Source organism: Gambusia affinis, linkage group LG20 (genome assembly GCF_019740435.1).
Source record: "Gambusia affinis linkage group LG20, SWU_Gaff_1.0, whole genome shotgun sequence".
Classification (NCBI taxonomy): domain Eukaryota; kingdom Metazoa; phylum Chordata; class Actinopteri; order Cyprinodontiformes; family Poeciliidae; genus Gambusia; species Gambusia affinis.
The window spans coordinates 13,024,688-13,048,478 of record NC_057887.1 but is presented as its reverse complement, the minus strand read 5'-3'; the positions used below and the strand labels follow the sequence as shown (position 1 = coordinate 13,048,478).

At 39.1% G+C, this 23,791-nt stretch overlaps 1 protein-coding gene across 25 annotated transcripts in view; it reads right to left on the bottom strand.

The window, feature by feature from the left end:
• The window catches only part of LOC122822858 (microtubule-associated protein tau-like), a 30,664-nt gene extending 8,513 nt beyond the window's left edge, over positions 1–22,151 (bottom strand). Inside the window, exons 1-12 of one of the 25 annotated variants that reach the window (XM_044101851.1) lie at positions 22,031–22,151; positions 11,865–12,000; positions 10,124–10,216; positions 8,538–8,558; positions 5,824–5,852; positions 4,476–4,604; positions 4,127–4,193; positions 4,002–4,040; positions 3,536–3,780; positions 1,540–1,632; positions 608–700; positions 266–358 (exon numbers count right to left, since the gene is read on the bottom strand). In XM_044101851.1, the coding sequence (XP_043957786.1) occupies positions 266–358; positions 608–700; positions 1,540–1,632; positions 3,536–3,780; positions 4,002–4,040; positions 4,127–4,193; positions 4,476–4,604; positions 5,824–5,852; positions 8,538–8,558; positions 10,124–10,216; positions 11,865–11,982 (1,020 nt within the window). In that variant the 5' untranslated portion in view covers positions 11,983–12,000; positions 22,031–22,151. Of the gene's footprint in view, positions 1–265; positions 359–607; positions 701–1,539; positions 1,633–3,535; positions 3,781–4,001; positions 4,041–4,126; positions 4,194–4,475; positions 4,605–5,823; positions 5,853–6,303; positions 8,228–8,537; positions 8,559–10,123; positions 10,217–11,864; positions 12,001–12,141; positions 12,172–22,030 lie in introns of those variants that run through there. The other 24 variants (XM_044101852.1, XM_044101854.1, XM_044101853.1 and 21 more) reach the window with 24 other exon arrangements.
• Positions 22,152–23,791: the final 1,640 nt, after the last annotated feature.

Sequence of the window (23,791 nt, the reverse complement as noted above, 5' to 3'; positions counted from 1 at the left end):
GGCTTTCAAAGCGCTAAGGAAAGAACATTTGTCAAACATCTGACACTTTCAGGGAATGACCATAATGATACTATTTTGAAGATAAATTTTATCTTTTGAAAAAAATCTTCCTGGTAAAACAAAGATATTAGAATTTAAAAAGTGAATAAAAATGCTGGTTAGTCACAGAGTTCCCTGTTTGTGTCCTGACTGGATCACTGAGAGGATTTGCTGGATGGAGTGGTGAAGAACTGCTGAGGACGGTGTTGGGTTCATCCCTACTCACGTTGCCTCCACCGGGAGCATGTTTTATATTGTCTTTGGAGCCACACTTAGACTGGACAGTGCTAAAGTCCAACTTCTGATCTAGTATTTTAACCTGGAAAAGTGCAGAAGTGAGGGGAAGAGGCTGTTATTGTCAGAATCTCTGAAAGTAGCTGCCTTGTGTTAATTAAAAAAATAATAATAATATTAATAATAAAAAATACTCAATGTGATTTCTTTGACACAATAATGTCTCTGAATAGATAGATAGATAGAACTTCAAAAGGAGCCACGCATGTGGCTGCAACACATCCTGGAACTCTTTATAGAAGCCAGAGATATAAAAGTGAAACGGATTTCCTACCCTTCCTCCTCCAGGCTTGTGCTTTAAGTTGTCTTTAGAACCACAGCGAGCTTGGACGTTGGATAAGTCCACCTTCTTATCGAGGATTTGGACCTGAAGAAAAACAACAAAGGGTAGGTAAGAGGATCTGCAGAGGAAGAATAGCTGAAGAGGAAGAGGAATCATTTTGAATTGGGAAATTAAGTCAATTGGACTCCTTGTATTAAAGCTGCCATTCATATCTTTGCATTTTTGTTTTACTTCTTCAAGTTACCTTAGGAGCTGTACGATTGTTACGGCGACTCGTGAAGGTATATTCCACACTTTTCAGATTTTTATTGATAAAAAAAGCAAGTGTCGTTTCAAGTCTGTCTTCAAAATTTTTATGTGGCAAAATTTAAATGAAATAAAAATATCACTCAAAAGGTGTTAATATTTTTGAAGTCAGACATGAATCAACCATTGACCTAAAATCAGCAAAACAATCAAAGTATGATGTGGAAATGTAAAAATCTGATGTTCTTTAATATAATCTGGGATGTAATTCCCAGCCGTCTAGCCCTTAACAACAGGTTTCACTTCCAAGACTCTAGATAAAATTTTACAGCCAAATTTACAGCATAAAACACCAACAATATTTTCCAGATGATATCATCATAAAGGCAAAATTTTGATTCCTTTTTTACTCTATTTGGTTAAAGTAAAATGCTACAAAACAGTTACAAATGCCAGCTTTAATGTATTATAATTCTCATTTTAGACCTTGATTTTTCTTGGTGCAAAAACAAAATGATAAAATTTTATTTTATTCTACAAATTTCTGTTATTGGGAGCTTACCCTTTCATTTTTAAACTTAGAATTTCTCAACTACTTAATTATCCAAAAGGTTGGATTTAATTGTCATAACTGCAGACAAACTCAAGAGTTTTGAGTTCATCTCCCAGTTACTCACATTTCCTCCACCTGGCTTGTGTTTGACATTGTCTTTGGAGCCACACTTAGACTGCACACTACTAAAGTCCAACTTCTGCTCCACGATTTGCACCTGGAAAAATGAAAACGGCAGCTTTTAGATGTAGAGCAAAAGAAACAAACTTAAGATGTGAGCTGAAACGGACGTCACATTGAGAAGCAGGAATCCGTGCAACCGCATGCAGACTGGAGAATCGGTTAGCATTAGATGCTACAAACGTCCCTCTGTGTAACATTACCAGACAAAAGCAGAACTGAATTTAATGCTGAAAGATTTCCAGATGTTTTTAAACTGTAAATTGTTCTGTAGATTAAACTGATTGAATAAGATGATCTATTTTGATTTTGCAAAATAGAATCAAAATGGCTAACTAGAAGCTAGCTTGTAGTTAGCTTCCAGTAGTGCTAACAAGAAGTATTACTGGCTAAAAGCTGTCCATGTAATGCTTTTAATTTCGCCAGTGAGTACCTGACATGTGACTAAGCCAGCATAAAATTAGACCAAAGGCTTGCAGTACCTTTGTTTCCAAAATAAACCTCCATATCTATATCAATCTTACAAAGCAGTCACGTATTTATATACCAACACTGTGCTGAATGTTAAAATGAGAAATGTAAACGTAAACAAATGTCCACAAATATGTTTACTTTTAATGCAGAAAAACTGACTGATTTTAATTTAAATCTGTGAATCAAAATCTGATTTCAAAGAATCAAAACTATTCACAAGGACAAAATATTAAAGCAAAAGTCATTGAATTAATAACACGTAAAAATAATCTGACACATACTGCATGAAAAATTACTATTGCTGCTGCAAAAGCTCATGCAAAATACATTATGTTTCTTCCAAAATAGCATTTGCTACTAAAAGCAGAGGGAAATAGTGTTTTCACATGCAGCTGCAGTTGCTCTTTGAAAAAATTGAATGTAAGTGAATGTACTTTGCCCTACTGATCAAATTTCTTGCCTGTTTTGTGCAACGTAGCTCTAATAAAATAAGCCAAGGTTGCAAAACCTGCAATACACAAGAAACTGACAGCTTTCTTTTGACATCAGGTTATTTTTGAGAGACCTGAAACCAGATATTTACATACGCAGCATAAAGAAACGCTTTGTCTTCCTCACTGACTCACTGACTGACATTAAATCTGATCAAACTTTTCCTAATTTTATTCAGCAAGAATCATTAAGGAAATTTTTTCTGTTTGTTTCTATTTCTATTCTTTTTTTGTTGTTATTATTTATTAATTACTTTAATACTAAATAATACATGGAAAAACTCTTGTACCAACATGTTCTGAAAAGAGACTCAAAGAAGAAGAAGGGAATACTCCAAAAGCAACATACCAAGCCAGAGAGCAGTTAGCAAATTATTTTGGGGACAAAGATCTTAATTTTTGTGAGACATGCTTCAAAAACAGTTTAAAAGTCAAATAGTTCATTGAGGCTGAATCTCAGACAGAGAGGGAGGAAAAAAAATCTTTTTTTAAATTTTTTTTAAATAGTGTATATAAATATCTTGTTTCAGCTGTAATAACCAAACAAGGAGGAAACATTCTAAGTATGACTACTGAGTCAACTACAGTAACGTGTCCTGACCCTGGTCCTCTGTGTCTCCTTGCTGCCTCACACCTGATTTAAATAACTGGGTGATTAAAATGCTTCAGCGGCGCTTCATGACATGCAGAGAAGGTCATGCAAACAGAAACATATCTAAAACATGCAGGACAGAGAGGCCTGAGGACCGAGGTTGAGAACTACTAAACTAGATAAGAACTGTTTATTTCTATCAGTAAATGACTTATTTAGAAAACAGCTGAAGCCATCTTGGATCTTGTGTTAGCTAGGTGTAGAGAAAACGCTGAAAAAAATTGCACCTCAGTGTTGTTTATGCTCGCTAACTGAGTCTTTAATTAAAGAAGAAAGGCTGAGATGTGCCAACAAGTGTAGTGAGTTTGTAGTGAGTCAGTTACCTTCCCACCTCCAGGCTGGTGTTTCATGTTCTCTGTGGAGCCGACCTTTGACTTGACGTTTTTCAGGTCAGGCAGCGGCGCCGCAGCAGCCAGTGGAGCCGGAGAACGGCTTTTCAGCGATCCCGGAGATTTCGGATTGGAACGTACAACAGCGACCTTCTTCACTTTGTTGGCCTCAGCGGCGGATAGTGCCTGGCTGCCGGGGGACTTGGGCGTACCAGGGCTGCTCTGCCCACTCCTGGCATCTAAGACAAAAAAACAAATCAGACATGAGGGTTTTTTTAAACAACCGTGAAGGATAAATGGTTGAGGCAAGGGTAAACGAATCAAGTAAACGCTAACAAGAAGCACTACTGGCTAAAAGCTGACCAAGTTTGATCCATCACATCAAACTTGGTGAGTGTTTTTTTAATTTATTTGGGCCATGCAAAGAGGCAATCTCCAACCATTTGCTGATTTGGGTTACCTTTTTCATTTTTTGGAGTGGGAGGTTTCTTGGCACTAGCTGTGTCACAAATAATAACATATTCTTAAATAAACTTAAGTACAGAAAATGGAATATAATGAACTGTGCTTTTCCCAGATTCTTACCTGGTTGAGCTGCACTTCTGGCAGTAGTTTTGGCTCCTTGGACTTGAGGCTTTGCAGCACCAGCACCCTAAAAATTAGCATAACAGCAGGTTAGTTTCCATGAGGGAGAAAAGTTGAAGTGGTTCTTTAAAAAAAAAAAAACCAAAAAAACCTCAACTTAAAGGAAAGACGGGTTTGTTTGGGCATGGCATTCACATAAAATGTTAAAAACAATAAACAAAGATAAAAAATCGATGACTTGTCATGATGAAAAACCTTCAGGCTGATGGAAGAATGTTTTTTTTTTTTTTTTTTTTTTTTCCCATCCGGTTCAGGCCCCTGACCTGTAATCTGTCAGACCGGTACTTACTCCGGGGCTGCTGGTGGCTTTAATGGGGATGGAGCTGTGGCCGTTTCGGGAGGAACCGGGTGTTTTGTTGCCCTTGGCGACAACAGTGGGTCTTTTAAGGTAAGAGGGTGGTGTGGTGACAGTTTGACTCTTTGTCATGAGGAGGAAAGAGATGAATGAAAAACAAAAACTCAAATGATACCAAACATAAAATGAAAGAATGATTTAACAACTCAAGGATGGCAAAAACAAAAAATTTATGGATTTCATGTGCAAGAATAATTCTGGCGTACTAAACTGGTCATAGTTTTTTATTTTTAAATACCCTTCCTTCCTTATTGCAGTCAACAATAAATGAATCTTGATGTTGCTGACGATACATTATGAGGATTTCTTTAAGAATATGCTGGAAGGTGTACCCAAAATGCTGTTGTCATGATTTGCACTCTTGACAACTGCAATGTGTCAGTGAACCCACCACATTGTGAGTGGCACGTTTTCCTTGAGAACTGCTACAGATCAATTCATTTCAAGTAATTATGTTTATATACAGTAATCTATTACAAAAGTGTTCTCTCATCCCTCTGGCGCTTTGTCAATTCCAGTGTGGTATCAAGATACGATGCAACCTGTGCAGCTAGTGAAATTTTCTCATTTCTAAATAATCCAGAGTGAACAGTTAGTGAAATTCTAATGAAGTGGAAGCGTCTGGGAACAAGAACAAGTGTCATGTAAGATCACAGAGACTCATTTTGGCAGTAATCACTGGTGATTAAGTAAAATGTTTGGTGGAGGCTTTCGAGTGTGGCCTCATTTTTCAGGAGCAATGCTGTGCCCCTCTGTTCCCATGATAGGAAGCTTTATTGTTTCAGCAAAAAAAATAAAGAAATCCTTTCTCTCAATTTTGTGTATACAATTTGGACTCTGGATTGGACTTGATTGCACACCAGTGCACAAAGAGAAGTCCAATAAGACAAGGATGAGCAAGTTTGGTGTGGAAGAACGTGACCGCGACCTGATAGGACAAACCTTTCCATCCAGCATCAGTGTCTGACCTCGTGGAAAGTCTTCCTAAATAAGTTGAAGCTGTTTGGGTCGCTTTGCGACCCAACATCAGAATAAATCCAGCAGATTAAGAGTGGGATGAGCTATATCATGACAACTTTTGGACGTATAATCTAGTGCTGATAATCAGTAAGCCTTATTTGGGAAACCTCCAACAGGTGGCGCTCTGGAAGTATCTTATTCATATGACTGAACACTTCATCTCAAAAGAAATAATTACTCTGAAAGGTTTTTATACACCAGAATGATCCTTTCATAACAATATTTTACATATTTCAGACAAATGATGCTCTTGGCCACATACCTTATCTCCATTATTTGTCTTTACTTGAGCTGCAAAAGAAAACAAAAGTCAAATTTATGCCATGGCTTTAGTTTCGGCTTCCGATTCTTCCAGGTGAAATAAGTCAACACATTTCCCTCCAAGTGTTCATAAAAAACCACAATTATGGCTAACAAATAAAAATGCACAACATGAAATAAGATGTGTTGAGTATGCAGCATGCAGAGTGAAATAAAACACGTGTTTACAAGCAGAACGTGTCTGTTTTGGGCTGCATTACCAGCTGGGTGGGCAGACATGGAAACAGAAAGCTAAAGTGTGGGGTTGGGAGGAGGGGGGGGACAACAAGCTCCTCAGCTTAAAGGTAACGTCCTTGGAAATAATTTGGAGAAACAGTGCTGCATAACAGAGAGGCGAAGCTGCATTTGTAAATCAAACATGTGGAAGGAGTCAACTGAAGCAGGGCTGGTTCTGAACTGGTGAATGTGACAGCAAACAGACCTTTGAAAACAGCGACCGGCACCAGAGACCTTCTGGCTGCAGGGCTTGGGCAGGGACATTTCTGCAGCTGGGAGGAGGCTTGAGCAACACTGCTCTTCTGTAAGTCATTGGAAATGTCAGGCTTTGAATCGCTGGCCCTGTGTGGTGATGACTCACTGCTGTTTTCAGCCTCTGCGTCACATGGCGGTTTGGTGAAGGGACGATGCTTCCCAGAAATGCTCCCAGTGATGTGTGTTGGAGGGAGATCTTCTGAATGAGAATCAAAACCAGATTCTGACAGCCTTTGTTCCTGGAGACTTTGCTTTGTTTCTGAAGGGATATTTTTGCTTCTAGAGTCACTGTGACACTTTGTTTCAGCTCCTTTGACAGACAGTCCATCTTTTATCTGCTCCTCCTCCTGGTTACCCCACAAGCTTCTGTCTTCAATGGCTGTCAGGTCCTCCAAAGCCGCGCTGCGGACTAAAAACGTCGCAGGCGTGTCGTTCATTTTCGCCAAGCACTCGGATGCATCGAGGCTTATTGCCCTCTGAGAATCAGCAGCTGCGGTCCACTCAGGGCTCCCCCTGCTGGCCTCTATGTCCTGCCTCAACTCTGACCTGCAGCTGAGATCTTCAGAGGCCCATAAAGACTCACTTAACCTCTTCCCAAACTCTCCCACCGACTTTATTCCTGCGTCTGGGGAAGAGGAAGTGTCCATGAAGTCAATGATTTTTTCAGCAGCTCCATGCTCAGCTGGAGCAAACTCACCATCAGCAGGCCTCAATACTTTGACTTGAAAACCATGTTTAAAAACCCCCCAAAACATTTACAGCACTTGTTTTCCACCTCCCCATAAAACAAAAATGAAATGTGAAAAAAGGGAAAAAATATGAGATCACTGAGGAAACACAACAAAAACTTAAAATGAGAACTGAAAGATGACATTTAAAAGAAACTGAGACAGTAATACACAATACTTGAGAGACAAAAGATGTTGCATTCCAGAAAAAGGTAAAAGGTCTGAAACACGAAAGCACCACCACTGTCACTGCTGCTTGGAAAATGGCATCGCATGTTGTCCATTAATACAATCTAGTGTTGAAGTGAAGTGAAAAACAAATGACACAAGGTGTTTTAAGATACATAATGGTGTCTAAACACATGTATTTGATTAAATATAAAGAAACAAAATTAATAAGCCATTTTAAATTCAATGTTGGAGCCTACATTGTTACTGTTAGCAGGTCAACTAACCGAGCTACTAAACTTGCAGACATACATGCTAATCTTGTAGCCATCTGCAAGGTTATGTAAAGAATAAGTCTCTTGTATTTTGATTAGAAAAAAAGAAAAAAACAACTTTTTTTGTTGTTTAAATCATACTAATGTTTGAATGTCATTAGACTATAAAACAGTTCTATTGAAAGTTGTTTTATAATCTGACTCTTGCACTTGAATGCTTGTTAATGAGCATATTCTAGACCTGAAATACAACATAAAAAAACAAATTCTAATCTATTTTTCTATTCTTTTATTGTCATCAGATGAGAAAGTTCAAAATGTATTTTTCAAAAAGTGTCTTGAGTCTTAACAGCTGAAATGGGAAGACAATATAGGATGATGAGCTCATATTTTTAACGCAACACTAAAATTAATACAATCAATAAATATGCTTCTAAAATTCTGATACTAATGTCAAAAATAAAAATCTTTAAAAAAACAACCTTGTCCTCTTTGGTGGAAATGTGTACATGCAAAGAAAACCCTCCCTTTTAATAGATTAAACATTTTTATGGTTATACAAATTACAGCATTTTAAAAGGACAGTAATTCTAGCATAAAAAATGAATCTTTACTGCTTGGATAAAAACATTTTGCAAATCCTTTCATCCAAAAACTGAAAAATTAAAATATTAGAAAATACAAAAGCAACCAGATCCAGAGCGCAAAAATATAAGCAGATTTATTATATATATTTAAAACTTAAAAATACTTATGTTTAATATGCATTCATTATAAATAAAAAAAAATTATACATCTTCCTTCTTGTCAGCATTAATTAGCCCAGTCTGAGCAGAGTAATTGTGTTCCAAAGACGACACAATCTTTACAACCCACTTGAAAATCCTGGCAAGACCTTTCAATCCCTCCAGGCTACCTTCTTGCGCAGCTGGTGCTGTAAATGTACTTATATCTGTCTTCAGCAGTAACTAAATGACTTCTTAGTGGAATCAATGAGAGATATAGCAGCCTACCTGTTGAAGAGGCTCCTCCTGCTGCTCATTGACCGGTATGAGACAAATGGGAAAGACACGAGAGCTCAGTCAGTAATGTGTTTTTGTTGTTCAAGACCGATTAACACACTCACTCTTCGCAAAGAAATCAATAAGCCTGCAAACAGCGTGTCTTCAATCAGTGCAGAAAGCCCGCAGCCAATACCTGTCAGTCACAGTAATGAAAAATTCAAAGGTATAAAGGAAAATATGCAAGAGCATAACAGCAAAACAAGCACAGCAGGTTTCTACACACACACACACAGCTAACATGGCTCACATATGGACCATGTTAGCTGGTGTTTCAGCTGCTTAATGTTAGTGTGGCCTTTACCACAACTCAGAGCCGCGTATCTGCGTAACAAATTACACAAGTCTCTGGTCTGCATGTGGCCTGACCACTTCTTTCAGTCTAGAATAACAATCATGTGCAGCTAGATTAAAAAAAGGACTTCTTTGCTATTTTAGTGTGAGGATTGGGTTGCTGTTCTTTATAAAGCAGCGTTCCAAGACCTTTCAATCAAAGCAAAAAAAAAAAGCCAAAAGCCAAAAGAATAAAAAACATGTTTCAATTACACAGCTGAAATAAATATACATGTCACAAAAAAGAGCAGCCAGTAACTTTGGCCATAGCAATTAAAATGTCTGATAACTTGAGAAATACAAGTATTCATTTTATCATGTTAAAGTAATCCCTCTTGTTTTGGAAAATAAATAAATAAATAAAGCCACTTTCTAGTTTGGTTGTGTCCCTGTATTTTTATTGGACTGTCTGTAGATGTACAATTATTGTCCAAAACACAATTACCCAACTAAAGACAATAAAACATAAACTGAGATTAAATATATACATATATTTTTTTAAATGACTTTCATTATCTCCTTTTTAGGTTTCCTTCAAAAAAGAAAAGTCCTTTAGCAGCTAGCCAAAAAAGTATCACTGGCTGCTAACAGGCTAACATGCATCTAGATAAAGCAGAATCATATTCCTTTTAAAACTAAATTCTAGGGTATTTATCTAGAATTCAAACAACTTTTTGACAAAGCTGTAAAAACCGATGGAAGATATAACTTGCTCCTGGTCCTCTCTCAAAGTCAGTTTTCAAATTAACTAAGCAGATTTATCTGGAATTTTCTGTAACAAGCTGAGAATTGTCCTCTGTCTGCACTAAGAGTCCTCTTCAACCTCATAACCTTTCCAATCTCTTTGTTTTGGAGAAGCTTTCACTCTCTGTATTTGTGATCAAAGCATGACGTTTTAGCGCTTGTTTCTAACAAGCACAGAGAGCCAGTATTTTCTGTCACTGTGGCTCCTGACAGAGTGACTGCATGCAATTACAACGTCTCACAGTAGCAGTACAGCAGAACAGATTTAAAGCAGGAAAACAAAAAATGTCAATTAGAGTGGGTTGCATTTGGGAGACTGAAACAAAACACAGCTAGTGTCTCTCTGTAAAAGAAGAAAGGAATTGAGGGATTAGTTGAGCACAAAGTAAACCAAGCAGAAATGGGAGTTGAAGCAGCTTTTCAAACATCGGGTTCGGGGATTGTTTTTCAGGCGTTCGTACCAGGATGCAACTCGTCATCATATTGGTTGCTCTCTGGCTGAGAAAGTTCACACACAGTTTTCAGCCCATTTTCAGTGACCACTGCTTCTTCCTCTGGAAATCAAAATTGAAGTTTGTTAAAGAAAAATGTAAAAAGTGACACCGAATGTTATGCACTCTCAGAACTGTAGCGTGTAGTGGTTAATCTGTGCTGTAGTGGCTAGTAGCTACAGACTAACCACTACAGCCTAACTTCACACTTCAACCACCACACTGTACAGACTCTACATCTCCTACTTTAATGTGTTGATTAGATACTCACTTTGTGCTTCACTGCTTATTGATAAGCTGTTTAGCTTTGCAGATGAACGTGACTCTGTTGGCTGTGTCCTGTTAGTACACGGGATAATGGGAATTGGAAATGGGTATAACGACTGGACTAGTGAGGGCTGCAAACTGGGAAAAGCTAGGCTACGTACTAAGTGGCCATGTGGTACAATGGGATAAAAACAGGGGAAAAAAACACACTTCTGATGGATTTCAAACTGATTATTATCAGGAATGTAAGCAATCAACTCATGTTAAGATGGAGAAAATAACAGACTGATTTTTTTTTTCTGCAATTTTTCTTTCTCAAGCTCAGTCCCTCTCGGGAGGGAAGTCAACACAAATAGAGATAACAAGTCAGCAACACAATGAATTTTGCTATTTTAATTTGACAAAAATAAATTGAGACCCACCTGAAATATGCATGTTAGTAAAAACAATCAAGGAGAAGTAATTAGAAGTTCCATTTCGATTGCAATTAGTTGCAATTTTCTAAACATTTCAGTTTGAGGGAATGCTATTGCAATAGAAGACATGTTTAACAAATTATTTCCATCTGTATGGTATACTGTCAAATAAGACAGCTGACAGAAAATATCAAGAGATAATAGAATTTTTTTAACCCCACCATCAATAAATAAAGTATTTAATGGCAGGTTTTGTATTCATACGTCCATAAAGAGATGCTACAACGTTTTGTCTTAGAGCTGTGCTGTACATCACATCAGCACTTAAAAGAAGACAAACTCTTGATATTAGAGAACAGTTTCCTCTGCAGCCCTAAGTGTTTGATTGCTTGAAGAGCAATTTAAACGACTAACACGGGTCTCGTTCATGAACATCTGACCCAGATACCCGGATTACAGAACCCAGTCCAGCCGAAGTCCATCATGTATTGAATCCATTGTGTAAAGATTAAGACAGACGAGGGCAGAAAGTCGGGGATTCGGGCCCTGCCCCCTCACTGTACTCACACACAAATATACATTTACAGTCTTTACCATAATAATCTGGGATTAAAGCTCTGATATGAAAAAAATAGGAATTAATCTGCATCCTGTGGGCGTTGAAGTCGGAAAGCACAACAAAAACATATAAAAGGATTAGTTAAAGCACATTAAAAGGGAATTAATTACTATTACTGACGTGAATTTACAATGATGGAAATTTAGACACATTTTACACCATTATTCACCTGCCTAACAAGAATGTATTAATACAGTAAGAAAGTCATGTCATGCATGTACCGTATTATTTATCGGAGATTTCAATGCGTGGCGTTGATGAACATGAGTTACTCGGTTTGTTGACTTCAGGCTAATTTCTGAGCATACAAACTTACATGTATACACCTACATACAAATATATAAACATAAAAAAAATCTTTTCAGGGTGAGGAACTTGTGTGTGTCATTGTCTGCTGCTGATGGCTGACCTTTCATTTTGACTCCGTTCTCCTGGTGATGCTGGTCATTGATGGTCATGTTCGTTAAGGAGGCACTGACGGTGTCTCCAGAACCGTAGCTGTTCGAGGCATTGTTCATGTACTCCATTGCCAGTCACTGGTCAGGCTGCAAAAGAGGAAATGACAGAAAGTCAGGAGAACAGCCCAGAACAGCTCCTCACTTCGAATAAGTCATAAACTTCACGTCCAAGGCAGCTTCGATGAACGAAGTGGCCTGCTAGAGTCACTAAAGGTAATGATGACGCACTTGAGGTCCATCACCTCCAAATGTAAACAGACACTGGGCCTGTGCAAACCCGGTTATTTATACATCTTGACGTGGGGTCGATGCTTCATGTTACAGCCTCACAGACAAAAATAGAGCCCATGTTCATGCTGTCCTCACTGTGACAAGCTGCACTTCCGGATCAATCTCTTTGAGTTTACAGAAGCCCATCAAGTCGTCACAGTGCAAATACTTCCTCCTGTGCCACGGTAAAACCCAGAAGCTCCTTCAACCAGCACACAACACATCAAAGCTCGTGAAAAAAAGAGAGGATTACATATCAGATTAAGCCCAAGCCTCTGGTTACATCAATTCAAATCATATTTGTTAATGCCCTCTGTCACACGAACTGTAAGACCCCGGCAGTGTGGAGAGCTTATGCCATAATCAGCCTCTCCATCCAAACTGTGATGCAGATTTGGCAACTTCTAATATTTAGTTCCTCTCTGATGCCCATGTTGGCAAAGCAACATGACGGTTTAATCTCTCAGAGGGACGTTATTGCTGAAAGCCATTAGCTACCAGTAGACAGGTCATTCTGTAAGGACACAAAGTGGTTTGATGGGGAAAACTAAACAGTTTTTGATTGGAAGTAAGTTTTAAAAATCATTTAAGATTTTTACATTTTAGCGGCTTTTTTATTCGGCATCCCCTGATGTATATATCTTAAGATAAAATTCGGCTGATCTGTGTCTCCCAGTGTAACTCTGGAAATGCCAAATTCTACTTTTGGAGGAAAACTTACACTGAATACATCAGCTCTCTTCTTTAAACATAGCAGTTGCCTCATCATGCTTTGGGATTGCTTTATTTTTTCCCAGAAGGGACAGAAAGCAATCCTGAATGACAAACTTTAACATACAATCAGAGCTACAATGGAATGGTTAGGTTTACAATATGTTGGTCCAGTGAAAATCCAGACCTAATCCAATCTCAAATGCATGTCTGGCCCTAAAAGCTGCTTTTTGAAAGCATATTTTTGTTTATACGCATACCCATGTGTAAAGCTACTAGAGAGGGCCATAGAAACTATAGAAAACAAGAGAGGAACATGAGGGTGCACACAGAAGGCGTGTCATCCTCAAACCTACATTTTAAAGAGGATGTGGGAGGAAAATCTGAACAGTGTGATTTACTCTTTGCATTCCGATGCATATTATAACATATTCTTGTTTGACAAGAGTCCAGCTGTTAACTCAGTCCAAACCAAAGTGAAAACATCTGAAAAATTATGAAACAGAAAACACTAAAAATGAGGCCCTGTTAAATTTTTACAGGAATCCCACAGGAAAAACTCAAATACTGGCTGAGTGGAGCCTACACATTGGGAACAAACATTTATCTCATGTAAACATTTGCAATAAATCCAATCTTGAATGAATATGTAAACAGAAAGTAGTTCCATCTTTTTCTTTTAGGATACTGCATTTCATTACGTTTGCTTTTCAGTTCCTGAAGGTTGTAAAACTAAACATTTTTTGACACCTACAAAAGAAAAACAGGAAACGCTTAGTACAGTTATTTACAAGCACCAACACCTAAACTGTTGTCCTGGTTACTCTGCGAGTGTAAATACACCTGGCTCAGATATGCAACCTTCACTCTGCCTGCCTTCTTAACTTATGACTTGATGGCTGTTTACACTTCCACTTTTGGCCCAGATGGGAGCAATGGGACAATCAGACCCGGAGACAAGATTATTTTTCTGTCTCTGACTCTTTAAGTTTCAGATTTTTACTGTTCTGCTTTGGTTTGGGGTGGCATGACTATGGAAACAGATAAAATCAGGCAAAAACATGCAGCCTGTCTTCCATATATATATATATATATATATATATATATATATATATATATATACATATTTTTTTATTTTTTTTCAAACCAGTTTTATCTATTTTCTATCCATATTACTGCTCTGTAGTTTGAGTTGCTCTCAACTCAAATATATATGTACATATACACATGTACATATATATATATGCACCTTCTTAATGCACAAAACAAAACAGTTAAAACTTTTCCATCCTAGTACGCTGCACAGTGTAGTAGTGAACAAAATCGTGTAAACAAGGATTTATACAGCAGACCTTTATTACTTTTACTGATTCAGTTCATCTGAATGACTTTGCCACAGCCTGTTGTTGGAGAACTGCAGAATAAAAGCAGCTCCTGTAATAAGAAAAAAAAAGTGTCTGTAAAGTGAAAGAGGGAGACACCAGCTGAATATAAATGGCAGAGTGTGTGTTGTATTGAAAATCCAATGAATAGTGTACTCTCGCTGAGCTGCAGGACAAAACTCGTATTGTGGCATCACGCATGACAGAATCCAAACAAGAAAAAGAAGAAAGCTGTAACACTGCCAACGAAGACAATCCCTCCAAGAGGCCGTTCACGCTGCATCCGGGAGCTCCGACAGCTGGAGAGCAAACAAACTCAGCGCTGATAAGAGAGCTGGCTCCTGCAGCTGCTCAAAAGACATACACACTTCACGTATATTAATGTAAAACAGGGTTAAAACCCATGAGAAAACATACTATTGCTAAACATTGGATCCGTAAAAGAAGTAATCCACATCACTCTAGAATCCCTCTAAGCACATCTTATCCCAGGTCAGACTGGGATGTTAGAATTTAAACAAAGCTTAGTCACAATGACACATCTGTGTTGCTACAATTTGCTGTAATTTAGCAATCTTCTCATAAGGGTTCACGTTTTAGTGACAGGCCAGGACCACCACCTGGAGAGGCTGGTGGTAATTTAACCGGCAAACCCCTATCCGGACACATCCATTGACCTCAGGTTGATCTGATTTGAGTCTAAACACAAAGGCACGCATTTCAGCTCCTGCAGAAAAAGAACACGACAGAAAGGTTTGGAGCAGCTTCACGAAGGGGAAAAGGCTGAAAAAGTCTGCTGCTGCAGCCTGATCCTCTCAAGGGCGTGTGAAAATGAGACCTTGGCACAGACGTCGCCTCTGCAAGAAGCTCGGTCAACAGGGATGTTGACACAGCTCCAGGAGCTCTCTGCACAGTGCAGGGTGACAGAGTGTGTTGGACAGGTCTGCTGAATATGTGTATAACTCTTAAAATTGCTTCATTCTTAATTAAGCACATTTGTGCCAATGGCAGAAGATATTCTTGTCAAACATACAGGTGCATCTCAATAAATAAGAAATGTCAATGAAAGGTTCACTTATTTCAGCTCCTCCTGGGGAATCCTAAAGCATTTCTAGGTCAAAACGAACACACAATCTCTCCAGAGTTCTGGGCCTGCCCTGGATTCTCCTCTCGAGTGAATATGTGCAAGAATCCAAATGGTAACTATTACTCAACAAACCTTGCATGAAAAACCATAAAAAATATGGATTTTCTACTCTGGATGGAGCGATAAGTCTCAGTCTCAAGTGAAAAAGTTTTAGTCTTCTCCACTTTGTGTTTTGTTCATATGTAAAAAATAAAAACGGATGGCAGAAGATAGTCGATAGACTGGAGCTTTGTCTGGATGTTGCTTCTGTCCGTTAGGGGGGAAGAACGTTTATCCAAGATTAGGTCTCAGGGGATCAGGCCCAGAAAGGAAACCCAAACATTGCTCTCTTTCCAAAGAGGTAGTTTTATCACAATAGTTTGTGGTATTATTCTGATAACAATAAATTGACCATTAAAAACTATCACATTCTTTTTCTTCTCATGAATCTTCTTTGTCTCTAAGGCTTCAGATGCTATTACTTTTTGTGGCGTTTCATTAATTTGCTCATGATTCATATTTGACAGCCATGACAGTTGGAGTGTTGAGACCTGTGAGTCAAAAGCTACACTTTCTTGTCCCTTTTTCACCACAACAGACCAGAGCAGCACTCACATTACGACTTACAACGCTCCAATCCATCCATCCATTCGACCATCACTCATGAGCAAGGCACCAAGACAGAAGTAGGTAGATTTCCTCCTCTTGAGGCTGAGATTGGCTTCTGGTGTGAATGTATAAATTCACTTTTTATGGTTGAAAACTATGGCCTGACTCTACAGCTTCAGCACACAAAGAAGCAGAACCAACATCAATTGCAAAAAAAAAGTTCTCAAATCAGACAACGTCCTCTCTAAGCCCACAGTCAAAATGGTTGGTGACAAGTTTGACTAATCCTGTAGTCCGTAGGAACTAATGGTCCTTAAAGCAACCCAGCATCCTACAATCTCACATCACCTTCACAAAAAGCCCCAGCAGACATGTTTGTTAGCCTTTTCAGCTCCTCTAAACACTGGAGCTGAAAAAGAGTCATGAGATGGGAAGCTACACAAATCAGGAAAACCCTTTTTGTGAAGGTCGTATTGGATAAAAGACGTTGTCTAGAGAGAAAACTGAGGTTTATTTAATCTCTCTATTGACACCTCACAGTTAGTCGGAACGCATAAATCCCGGCACATTTCGTCAGTCTGTCACATTAGCTATAGACTAGGAAAGCAAAGATGTTTCGTGCTTCTGCTTGATGTAAAATTAAAACCTGACAAGTTATGCTGCATAATTTCACTAATTGCTTCCTTGTGTAATTCCTCAGAGCTACGTCAGGTCAAACCTAAAAACAAAGGCGACTCGGATGCCGTGTGTGTGTGCGTGCGTGCGTGTGCGTAGGTGTGTGTGTGTGTGTGTGTGTGCCCGTCTCCTCACCAATGCAGCTCTTAGCTCAGCTGAAAGGCGACGATGCTGCTCTGCTCTCATGCTTGATTGCTTCTGTATCTCTGACCTACTTTCCTCATCATTTGCCTCTCGGCCGGCTCACTCAGCCTCCCAGCCTGCAGCTTCTGCGGGCTAGCTCTCTACTTTTGCAGTGTGGGAAAAGCTGTGGTGATGGAGAAGGCTGAAGGTGGCCACTTTTTCATTTTCCATTTATAGTGTGCTGCAGAACCGGCCAGCAAGCATTGTTTAGTTTTTTGTTTTTTTTTTTGCTCATAAGTGATGAACACAAACATACTGTATTTTTGTGTCTAATGACGCCAACCGCACCCACTCTCCACATGCTTTGTTCTTCTTCAAAGTTACACCGCCCTTCTTGAAAAAAAATTAAAAAAAAAAATAAAAACAAATGAGACATAATCGACTTTCCCTTCCAGTTTGAAGAGGAGTTAAAGACACGCTGAATATCTACAAACCACAATCTTTCAATGAGGAATTCAAAACACGAGGAACTCTTGAGGTTTAATCGCTTAACTGCTGAATGCTCGGAGACAAAAACACATCTAAACACAGAGTTCTGCGAGAGCAATGAGCCACAGACTTCAGTCAGCATGCTGCTAATTGACCGAGCAGAACAGCAGAGTTTTAAAGCCTGCTGTGCCTTTTCGTCTTCTGTCTGATGAGGAGAAGCTTTTTCTGACAGACGTTAGAACTCTGTCAGCTTTTCCTCTCTTTTTTCAGCTTGGAGTAAATGCAAACACACAGGAGGGAAAGTACGGTTTTCACAGAGAATCAATTTAAAATATAAACCCTGAAAGTTAATAAATGCAAATCGTAACTTGGGTGTTGCACCATGGTCTGGTTAGGATGAATTAATTGGTAAATGATCATAGAGTGACACAGCCATGCCGTATCACTTCATTCGAAACAAAGAGAGGGGCAGGAAGACAGCGTGTTTAGGAAGCTACAACAAAATAATAACTGGTTTTTGCATTTATAATATGATTAATAAATCCATATAAATTGATGTATCCAAAAGAATGTTCCAGCTTTGTAGTCACATACCAGATACAATCCAAAGAAGTAAATTCAGTGATGTTGTTGGTTCTGCCAGCCTAAGCTCTCGGGGCAGAACCGTCCAACATGAGGCCGGCTGTTGGATGCGGTCACATTTGGACTAAAGCCTAAAAGGGCCTCTCCGTGTTTCGCTGAGTGAGTCTCGACAAACAAGGAAAGTCTCTCGATTCAAATTTTTAATCATCTTTAAATATGTATAAACTCTACTTTGCTTAAATTTACTTTTTCAGTTAAAATCTCATTCTGCTCGTTTTTTACTCATTAGTATATTGATACACAAATGCAAATGATAATTAATGTGTATTCAGGCCTATTTGAAATTGATTGTTAAGCAGATGAAATGAGAGGGATTTTGAACATCAAGTCCTATGAAATCTTTGAAGTATGTGTGAGGCTTCCGGTGTGCCCCATACAGAAAACCACATGTATATTGGGATCAGGGGTGTGGAATTTGTTTCTTATTTAAGAGTCAAAATACCGTTTTGGATATGAAGTATCTGGTCTGGCAGCGGGTTTGGGTCAGTTCTGTGATATTCGAGTTTCAGTTCAGTTTAAAACTTCAGCAGTGGTACAGATGTGTGACACATGAAAGAGAGCTGCATCACTCATCCAAGACAATTTTTTTTTTTTTTTTTTTTTTACGTGTCCAATGTCCACAGTTCAAATGGTGTGAGAGAGTTACTGGGCTGAATGGACCAACATATTCAGAGATAAAAACAAAAATCTTTTACAGAGATTTTTGTAAAATCTCTGTAGCTTAAATCTCTGTAAAATCTCTGTGGCTTAATACCTTGGCATTAAGCCACTTTGTTAGCTTTTAAAACATCCAAGCTCCAAGTTAAAGGCTTTATTGTTCAACTTAAAACAAGAAATAATGTTTATTAGTTTATCAGCTCATATTATAAAGTCTCGTTTTCTATTTTTGTCTCATTGATATCCAAAGGTGTTTGTAAACTGTGTCTGGATTTCATTTATTTTAAATTAGATTTTTTTTAAAATTATTATTATTGTTATTTCTGCAATGATGCCATATTGTAACTATTTAATTTGAAATGTGAATTTCCTTCAAACAAAATATCATGTTAGAGCAACACCATCACGCAGCAACAGAATTAAACTTTGTGATCCCAAATTCTACATTAATATTTAAATACGCTTAACTTCTTCAAAGCTCAAGAAGCAGTTTTCAAAAATATATATTACAACATATAGCGTTACCACTGGAGACAGGCAGCAGCTCCTGTGTGGCCCTCCAAAGACACATGGGTATAGACAACTGGGAACAATTTATAAAGTGGTTTTCTTCACATTGACCATCAGATGAACCACAGTGAAAAACCGTAAATATTAAAGCTCTCTTGCACTATTTATTTAGTGATTTATTTTTGATAGATTTGTCAACTAAAAACATGAACTCAGACAGAAAAAGAAATTTGAATTATAAAAGTGAATTAGGCTCTTGTTCAGTGCACACAAATCTTCCAGGTCAGAGCCTGAGAGCTCTGCTCCTTTAAGGATCCTGACTAAAATCATTTCAAAGAATTACATAACAGCGCAAACGATGATTGCATGACACATGTGCTGCAGCTCCTCCCAAAGGGATGGAGGGGAGCAGGAATGCATTGGATTATCAACGAGGAGGGGCATCTGGTAATGGCATCCTCATAATGGTTTTACTCCATAAGCAGCAAAGGGAGGGAAGCTGCAGTGAAACCTGACATCTGTCCAACAGATGTTTAACATGAGGGGAATAAAATTTAAAAAAAGGTTATTCATTTTGTGACAAACAGGAAAATGTCTGGAGATGTAATTAAATATTTTCTGCATTTTTTTATTCTGAATGTTTTCTTAACACATTGATTAAATAAATGAGCAAAAAAGCATCACATATCTGATGTTTTGTTTTCAAAGTGGTAAAATTTTAACCACTTTGCCGAGAAGGCACATCATTTGATTGGCGATAACACTGGGAAGAAAAAAACAACGCTAAAACTATTATTGCCTAAACATTTGTCTTATTATAGTTTATGCACATGTTGAGATTTGTAAGAAGGAATATGGGAACAAAGACTGCTTTATGAACTGAACCATATTAAAATATGCTGCATGTGACACAGAAGACAACAGAACAGCTGCACATAAACTAAACTAAAGGAAACTGTAAACACTACAAAGAGATAAACTTACATCTTTTTTTGTTTTTATACCATTTTTTTTTTTTTTTTGCAATAGCTATTGTAAATTTTTGACTGTCGATTAAATTTTATTACTGAACATTTAAACTGTTAATGACATTATTTGTTGGACTAAATGTAAGAAGGCATGACCAGGAACAATAACTGCTGATTGCTGCTTGGACAAATATCTAGTGGACTTCAGCACAGAGGAGAAAACTCGTGAAAAGATTTGTTCTTATACTCCTAAATGTGTGCAAACCTGAGTTTGTACTTGCTTCTTATACTGAACCTAGAAACAAGGAAAATCTTGAACTTAAAGTAGCCACATTGAGCAAACATACTCTCTGTACTGACAAAACTTATCCACATTTGTGTCCAACGAGAAGCCAAAACAAAGCGAGAACAAATTCAGTTGATTTCTGCCTCTGTAAATTACATCTGTCCAGAGGACTCACTATTTTCACTAAAGTTTAGAGGGGAGGAGTCCGTGTCTGTATGAGCATTCCTGAGCGTCACTCCAGTAACAATCCCAGCCAAAGTGCTGCAGAAACTTGCAGAAATAAGAGTATATCGGAGCATTAACAAAATGGCACCGAAGCGTCTTTTTTTCTTCTTTCAGTGGATCACCAGGCAGGTTGGAGCGGCTCCAAGCTGCGGTTACAGACTACAACATGCCCGCTCCGTGCACACACACACGCACACACACAAAATCAATGCTTTGCAAGTATGAGATGGAGAGGATGGAGGACAAGGTGTGTCCGACGCCAAATCCATGCAGCTCAACAAACCCGCAGGTGCTATTGCATTAAAAACAGCCAATTAAAGCACACAAAGGGGTCACGTTTAAAGGCTCTCCGGCTCAGATTGTGTCCACTGACCTCAGGTGGATTACTGTGGTGTCCATATGTGACAGATAAGCAAGCTGGCTTGCTGCACTGTTGAGCAAATGAAAAATGGGCTTGGCACAGGCGCACAGGCTCCTAACGGCCCACGCTGTCTGCGCTCTTAAATAAATGTCATTATATAAAAACATAAAAGACACATATAATTAATGCAGTGGGGGCCTGAGGGGGGGTGTCGGATCGTGTTTTGCAATGATGAAGATGCAGAATTTGATTCATGTTTACAGGTGAGGGGCGAAAAAAAGGAATCCATGAGAAACCATTCGGGCCCTGAGGTGCAAGAAAGAAGCGAAAGATCCAGAATAACGGGCAGCAAGGAAAGCAACATGAACGGCTTCACTGCCTAAAATTCACATTAACGCGCTGAGCTCAAAGCAGCCAACGGAGACAACAAAAGAACTGCGCACAGACACCAAACTGGAGTAAATTTAACCGAAAAACATGACATCATTGTCCTCCTGAGACCTCGCAATAACAAGATTATAAATATTCCGGCGGATTAGCGCCGTTAGAGCGTTCAAGGACGGGGGACCTGCGCCGAGAAGGATGGTGAAGACATTTTTTATTTGATCCCTGCGGGGAATTAGGAGAAAACACGCGAAATGCCGTGGCTATGGAGAGGCGACTGCTGCTCCGCGGCTGGAGCGATGATGGCTGCAACACAAACACGTTTCTGCCTTTATTGTGGGAGAGGATCGATGAGGAGGATGGAGACGGCGCATGGTGCATAAAAATAAAAACAACTGAAAACGTGTGAGGCAAAAAGAAGAAAGAAAGAAAAAGCGGCTGCAGGAGGAGATGCGCGGACAGACGATGCAAGAAAAAGCGTTTTTCAGTCCTGAGCGGGATGTTTCTGGCCGTAGAAACGCGTGGAGGCCAAACCTCTCCCACCTCACACAAATATATGAAGTGGCAAGACAAGGAATGCCAATGGAGAAAAGACGACGCTGCGTCCCGCTCGCGTCTGTGCCTCCGTCTTCGATTACCAAGTGATGACTCGCTGATTAATTCGGTGAAATTAAGGAAATGTGTCGGCGGTTTTCTTACCTGACAGCAGACAGCGGCGTTGTCTCTTCAGCGGCAGTCGCTCACCGGGCGCACACGCACACATACGCACAAACGCGCACAGCTTCTCCCCGCAGTTCAGCGGTAGGCCGGACGGGGGCGCTGCGGAGCGGAGCCCAGTCCTGAAATGCAACCTGTCTGCTCACAGCAGCCATCTGCTGTCATGTAAATAAACACTAGCAAAAACATAACCTGTTTTATAGACGAAAATTAACTGCAGAACACAGGAATAAAATGTATTAACAGAACATCTTATTTTGTTATAGGGTTAATGATGACTCTTACCTGCAAACTAATAAACAGTTTAAAAAAATAAATTAGGATCGCGTGGCACAAAATAACACCTTATTGTTTTCAGTTTTATGTGAATAAAAACATGAGGAGTTTGGAAAAATGTCAACATATAGTGGTTCTCCAAAATATGAACGCATCACAGGCCTCAGATTTTAATTTTGAAACGCTGTCAGTTTTCTGACTGAATATTCCAGGCGTGAGACGTCATAAAATTCAACAACTTGAAATAGGAAGGTAGAAAGTACATGTTTCCAAAAGAAAAAGGGGGGAATATGTAGAACAGTAACAGAACAGAGAAGCTGTAATTACAGACAGTCCTGCGTACAAAGGTCATGGCACATAAAACAATGCCTCCCTGTGTCAGCCTTCTTTTACTGCCCTCTCACAGCCTCACACAACTTTTACCACCAAGGAGAGAAAGCATCCATCTCCAGGGAAACAGTACTGGAATTACTGACAGCCACATCTTTGATGCGTTGGCAGGATGCGTCTCTTTGTGCCATCCTTCTCCTCCTCTATTGGACATGTGCCCAGGCAACAGCTGCCACTGGCAATGGGGCTGCAGATTATTTGGTTTTATCCTGTAGTGGGAGTTCACTGTGAGCCTGGTGCTGCTGTGAAATCATTGGCTTGACTCTAAAATCCCTAACTGGTCTGAAGCTGCACAGAGGAGCTGATTCATTTTCACTGGCTTCACAACGATTTGACTGAAGCTAAGATGGAAATGTGGTTCTGCATGACATAGTCTTTTTCTTTGTTTTTTTTTTTTTAGGTTGGTTCCATGTTTTGACCTTGTTGACACCAAGGTCTGATTGTATCATGAGATTGTTGCAGCTGAAATAAAGATTCATTGGATCAGGCAATATTTTTGCAATCTGTTTCTGTCTAATGTTGGTGAGCCTTTGTGAATTATGATCCCAGTTGTCTGGTTTTCTGCAGCATAGCTCGTCTGCCTTAAAGATCAAAATGTTGTAAATTCAAAGATTATATTTTGCATCCCTTGATTTTACTGAGTGGTTTACCTGTAATTAAGTTACCGCCGCCTTTCTATCACCTCAATCCACTCTGCCAATTCTCCTCTAACGAACAAGGAATTTTTTAACCAGACATATTAAGATAGTCAACAAATTGCCAACAAAGCCAAAAGGTTATTCCATTAGGAGTTTTTGATATCTCCTCTCAACAAAAAGACTCTCTTTGGACAACAGCAGAACATTTCTGCCTCCCTGACAATGTTGGATGATTTTATCTTGCACCATGCTTGTCACATTTGAAGCTTACAGAGGTTTTTCTTTAAAGCCTCTGTGGAAGACTTATGAATGGATACTGTGTTCATTTCCATTTAAGAGACTCAGACATGTCTCCAGGCATGTAAACTGACTGCCCATCTGGCCCCATCAGTCTGAAGGAAGATGTTGTGTAACATCATTTATCTGGCCTAGACAGATG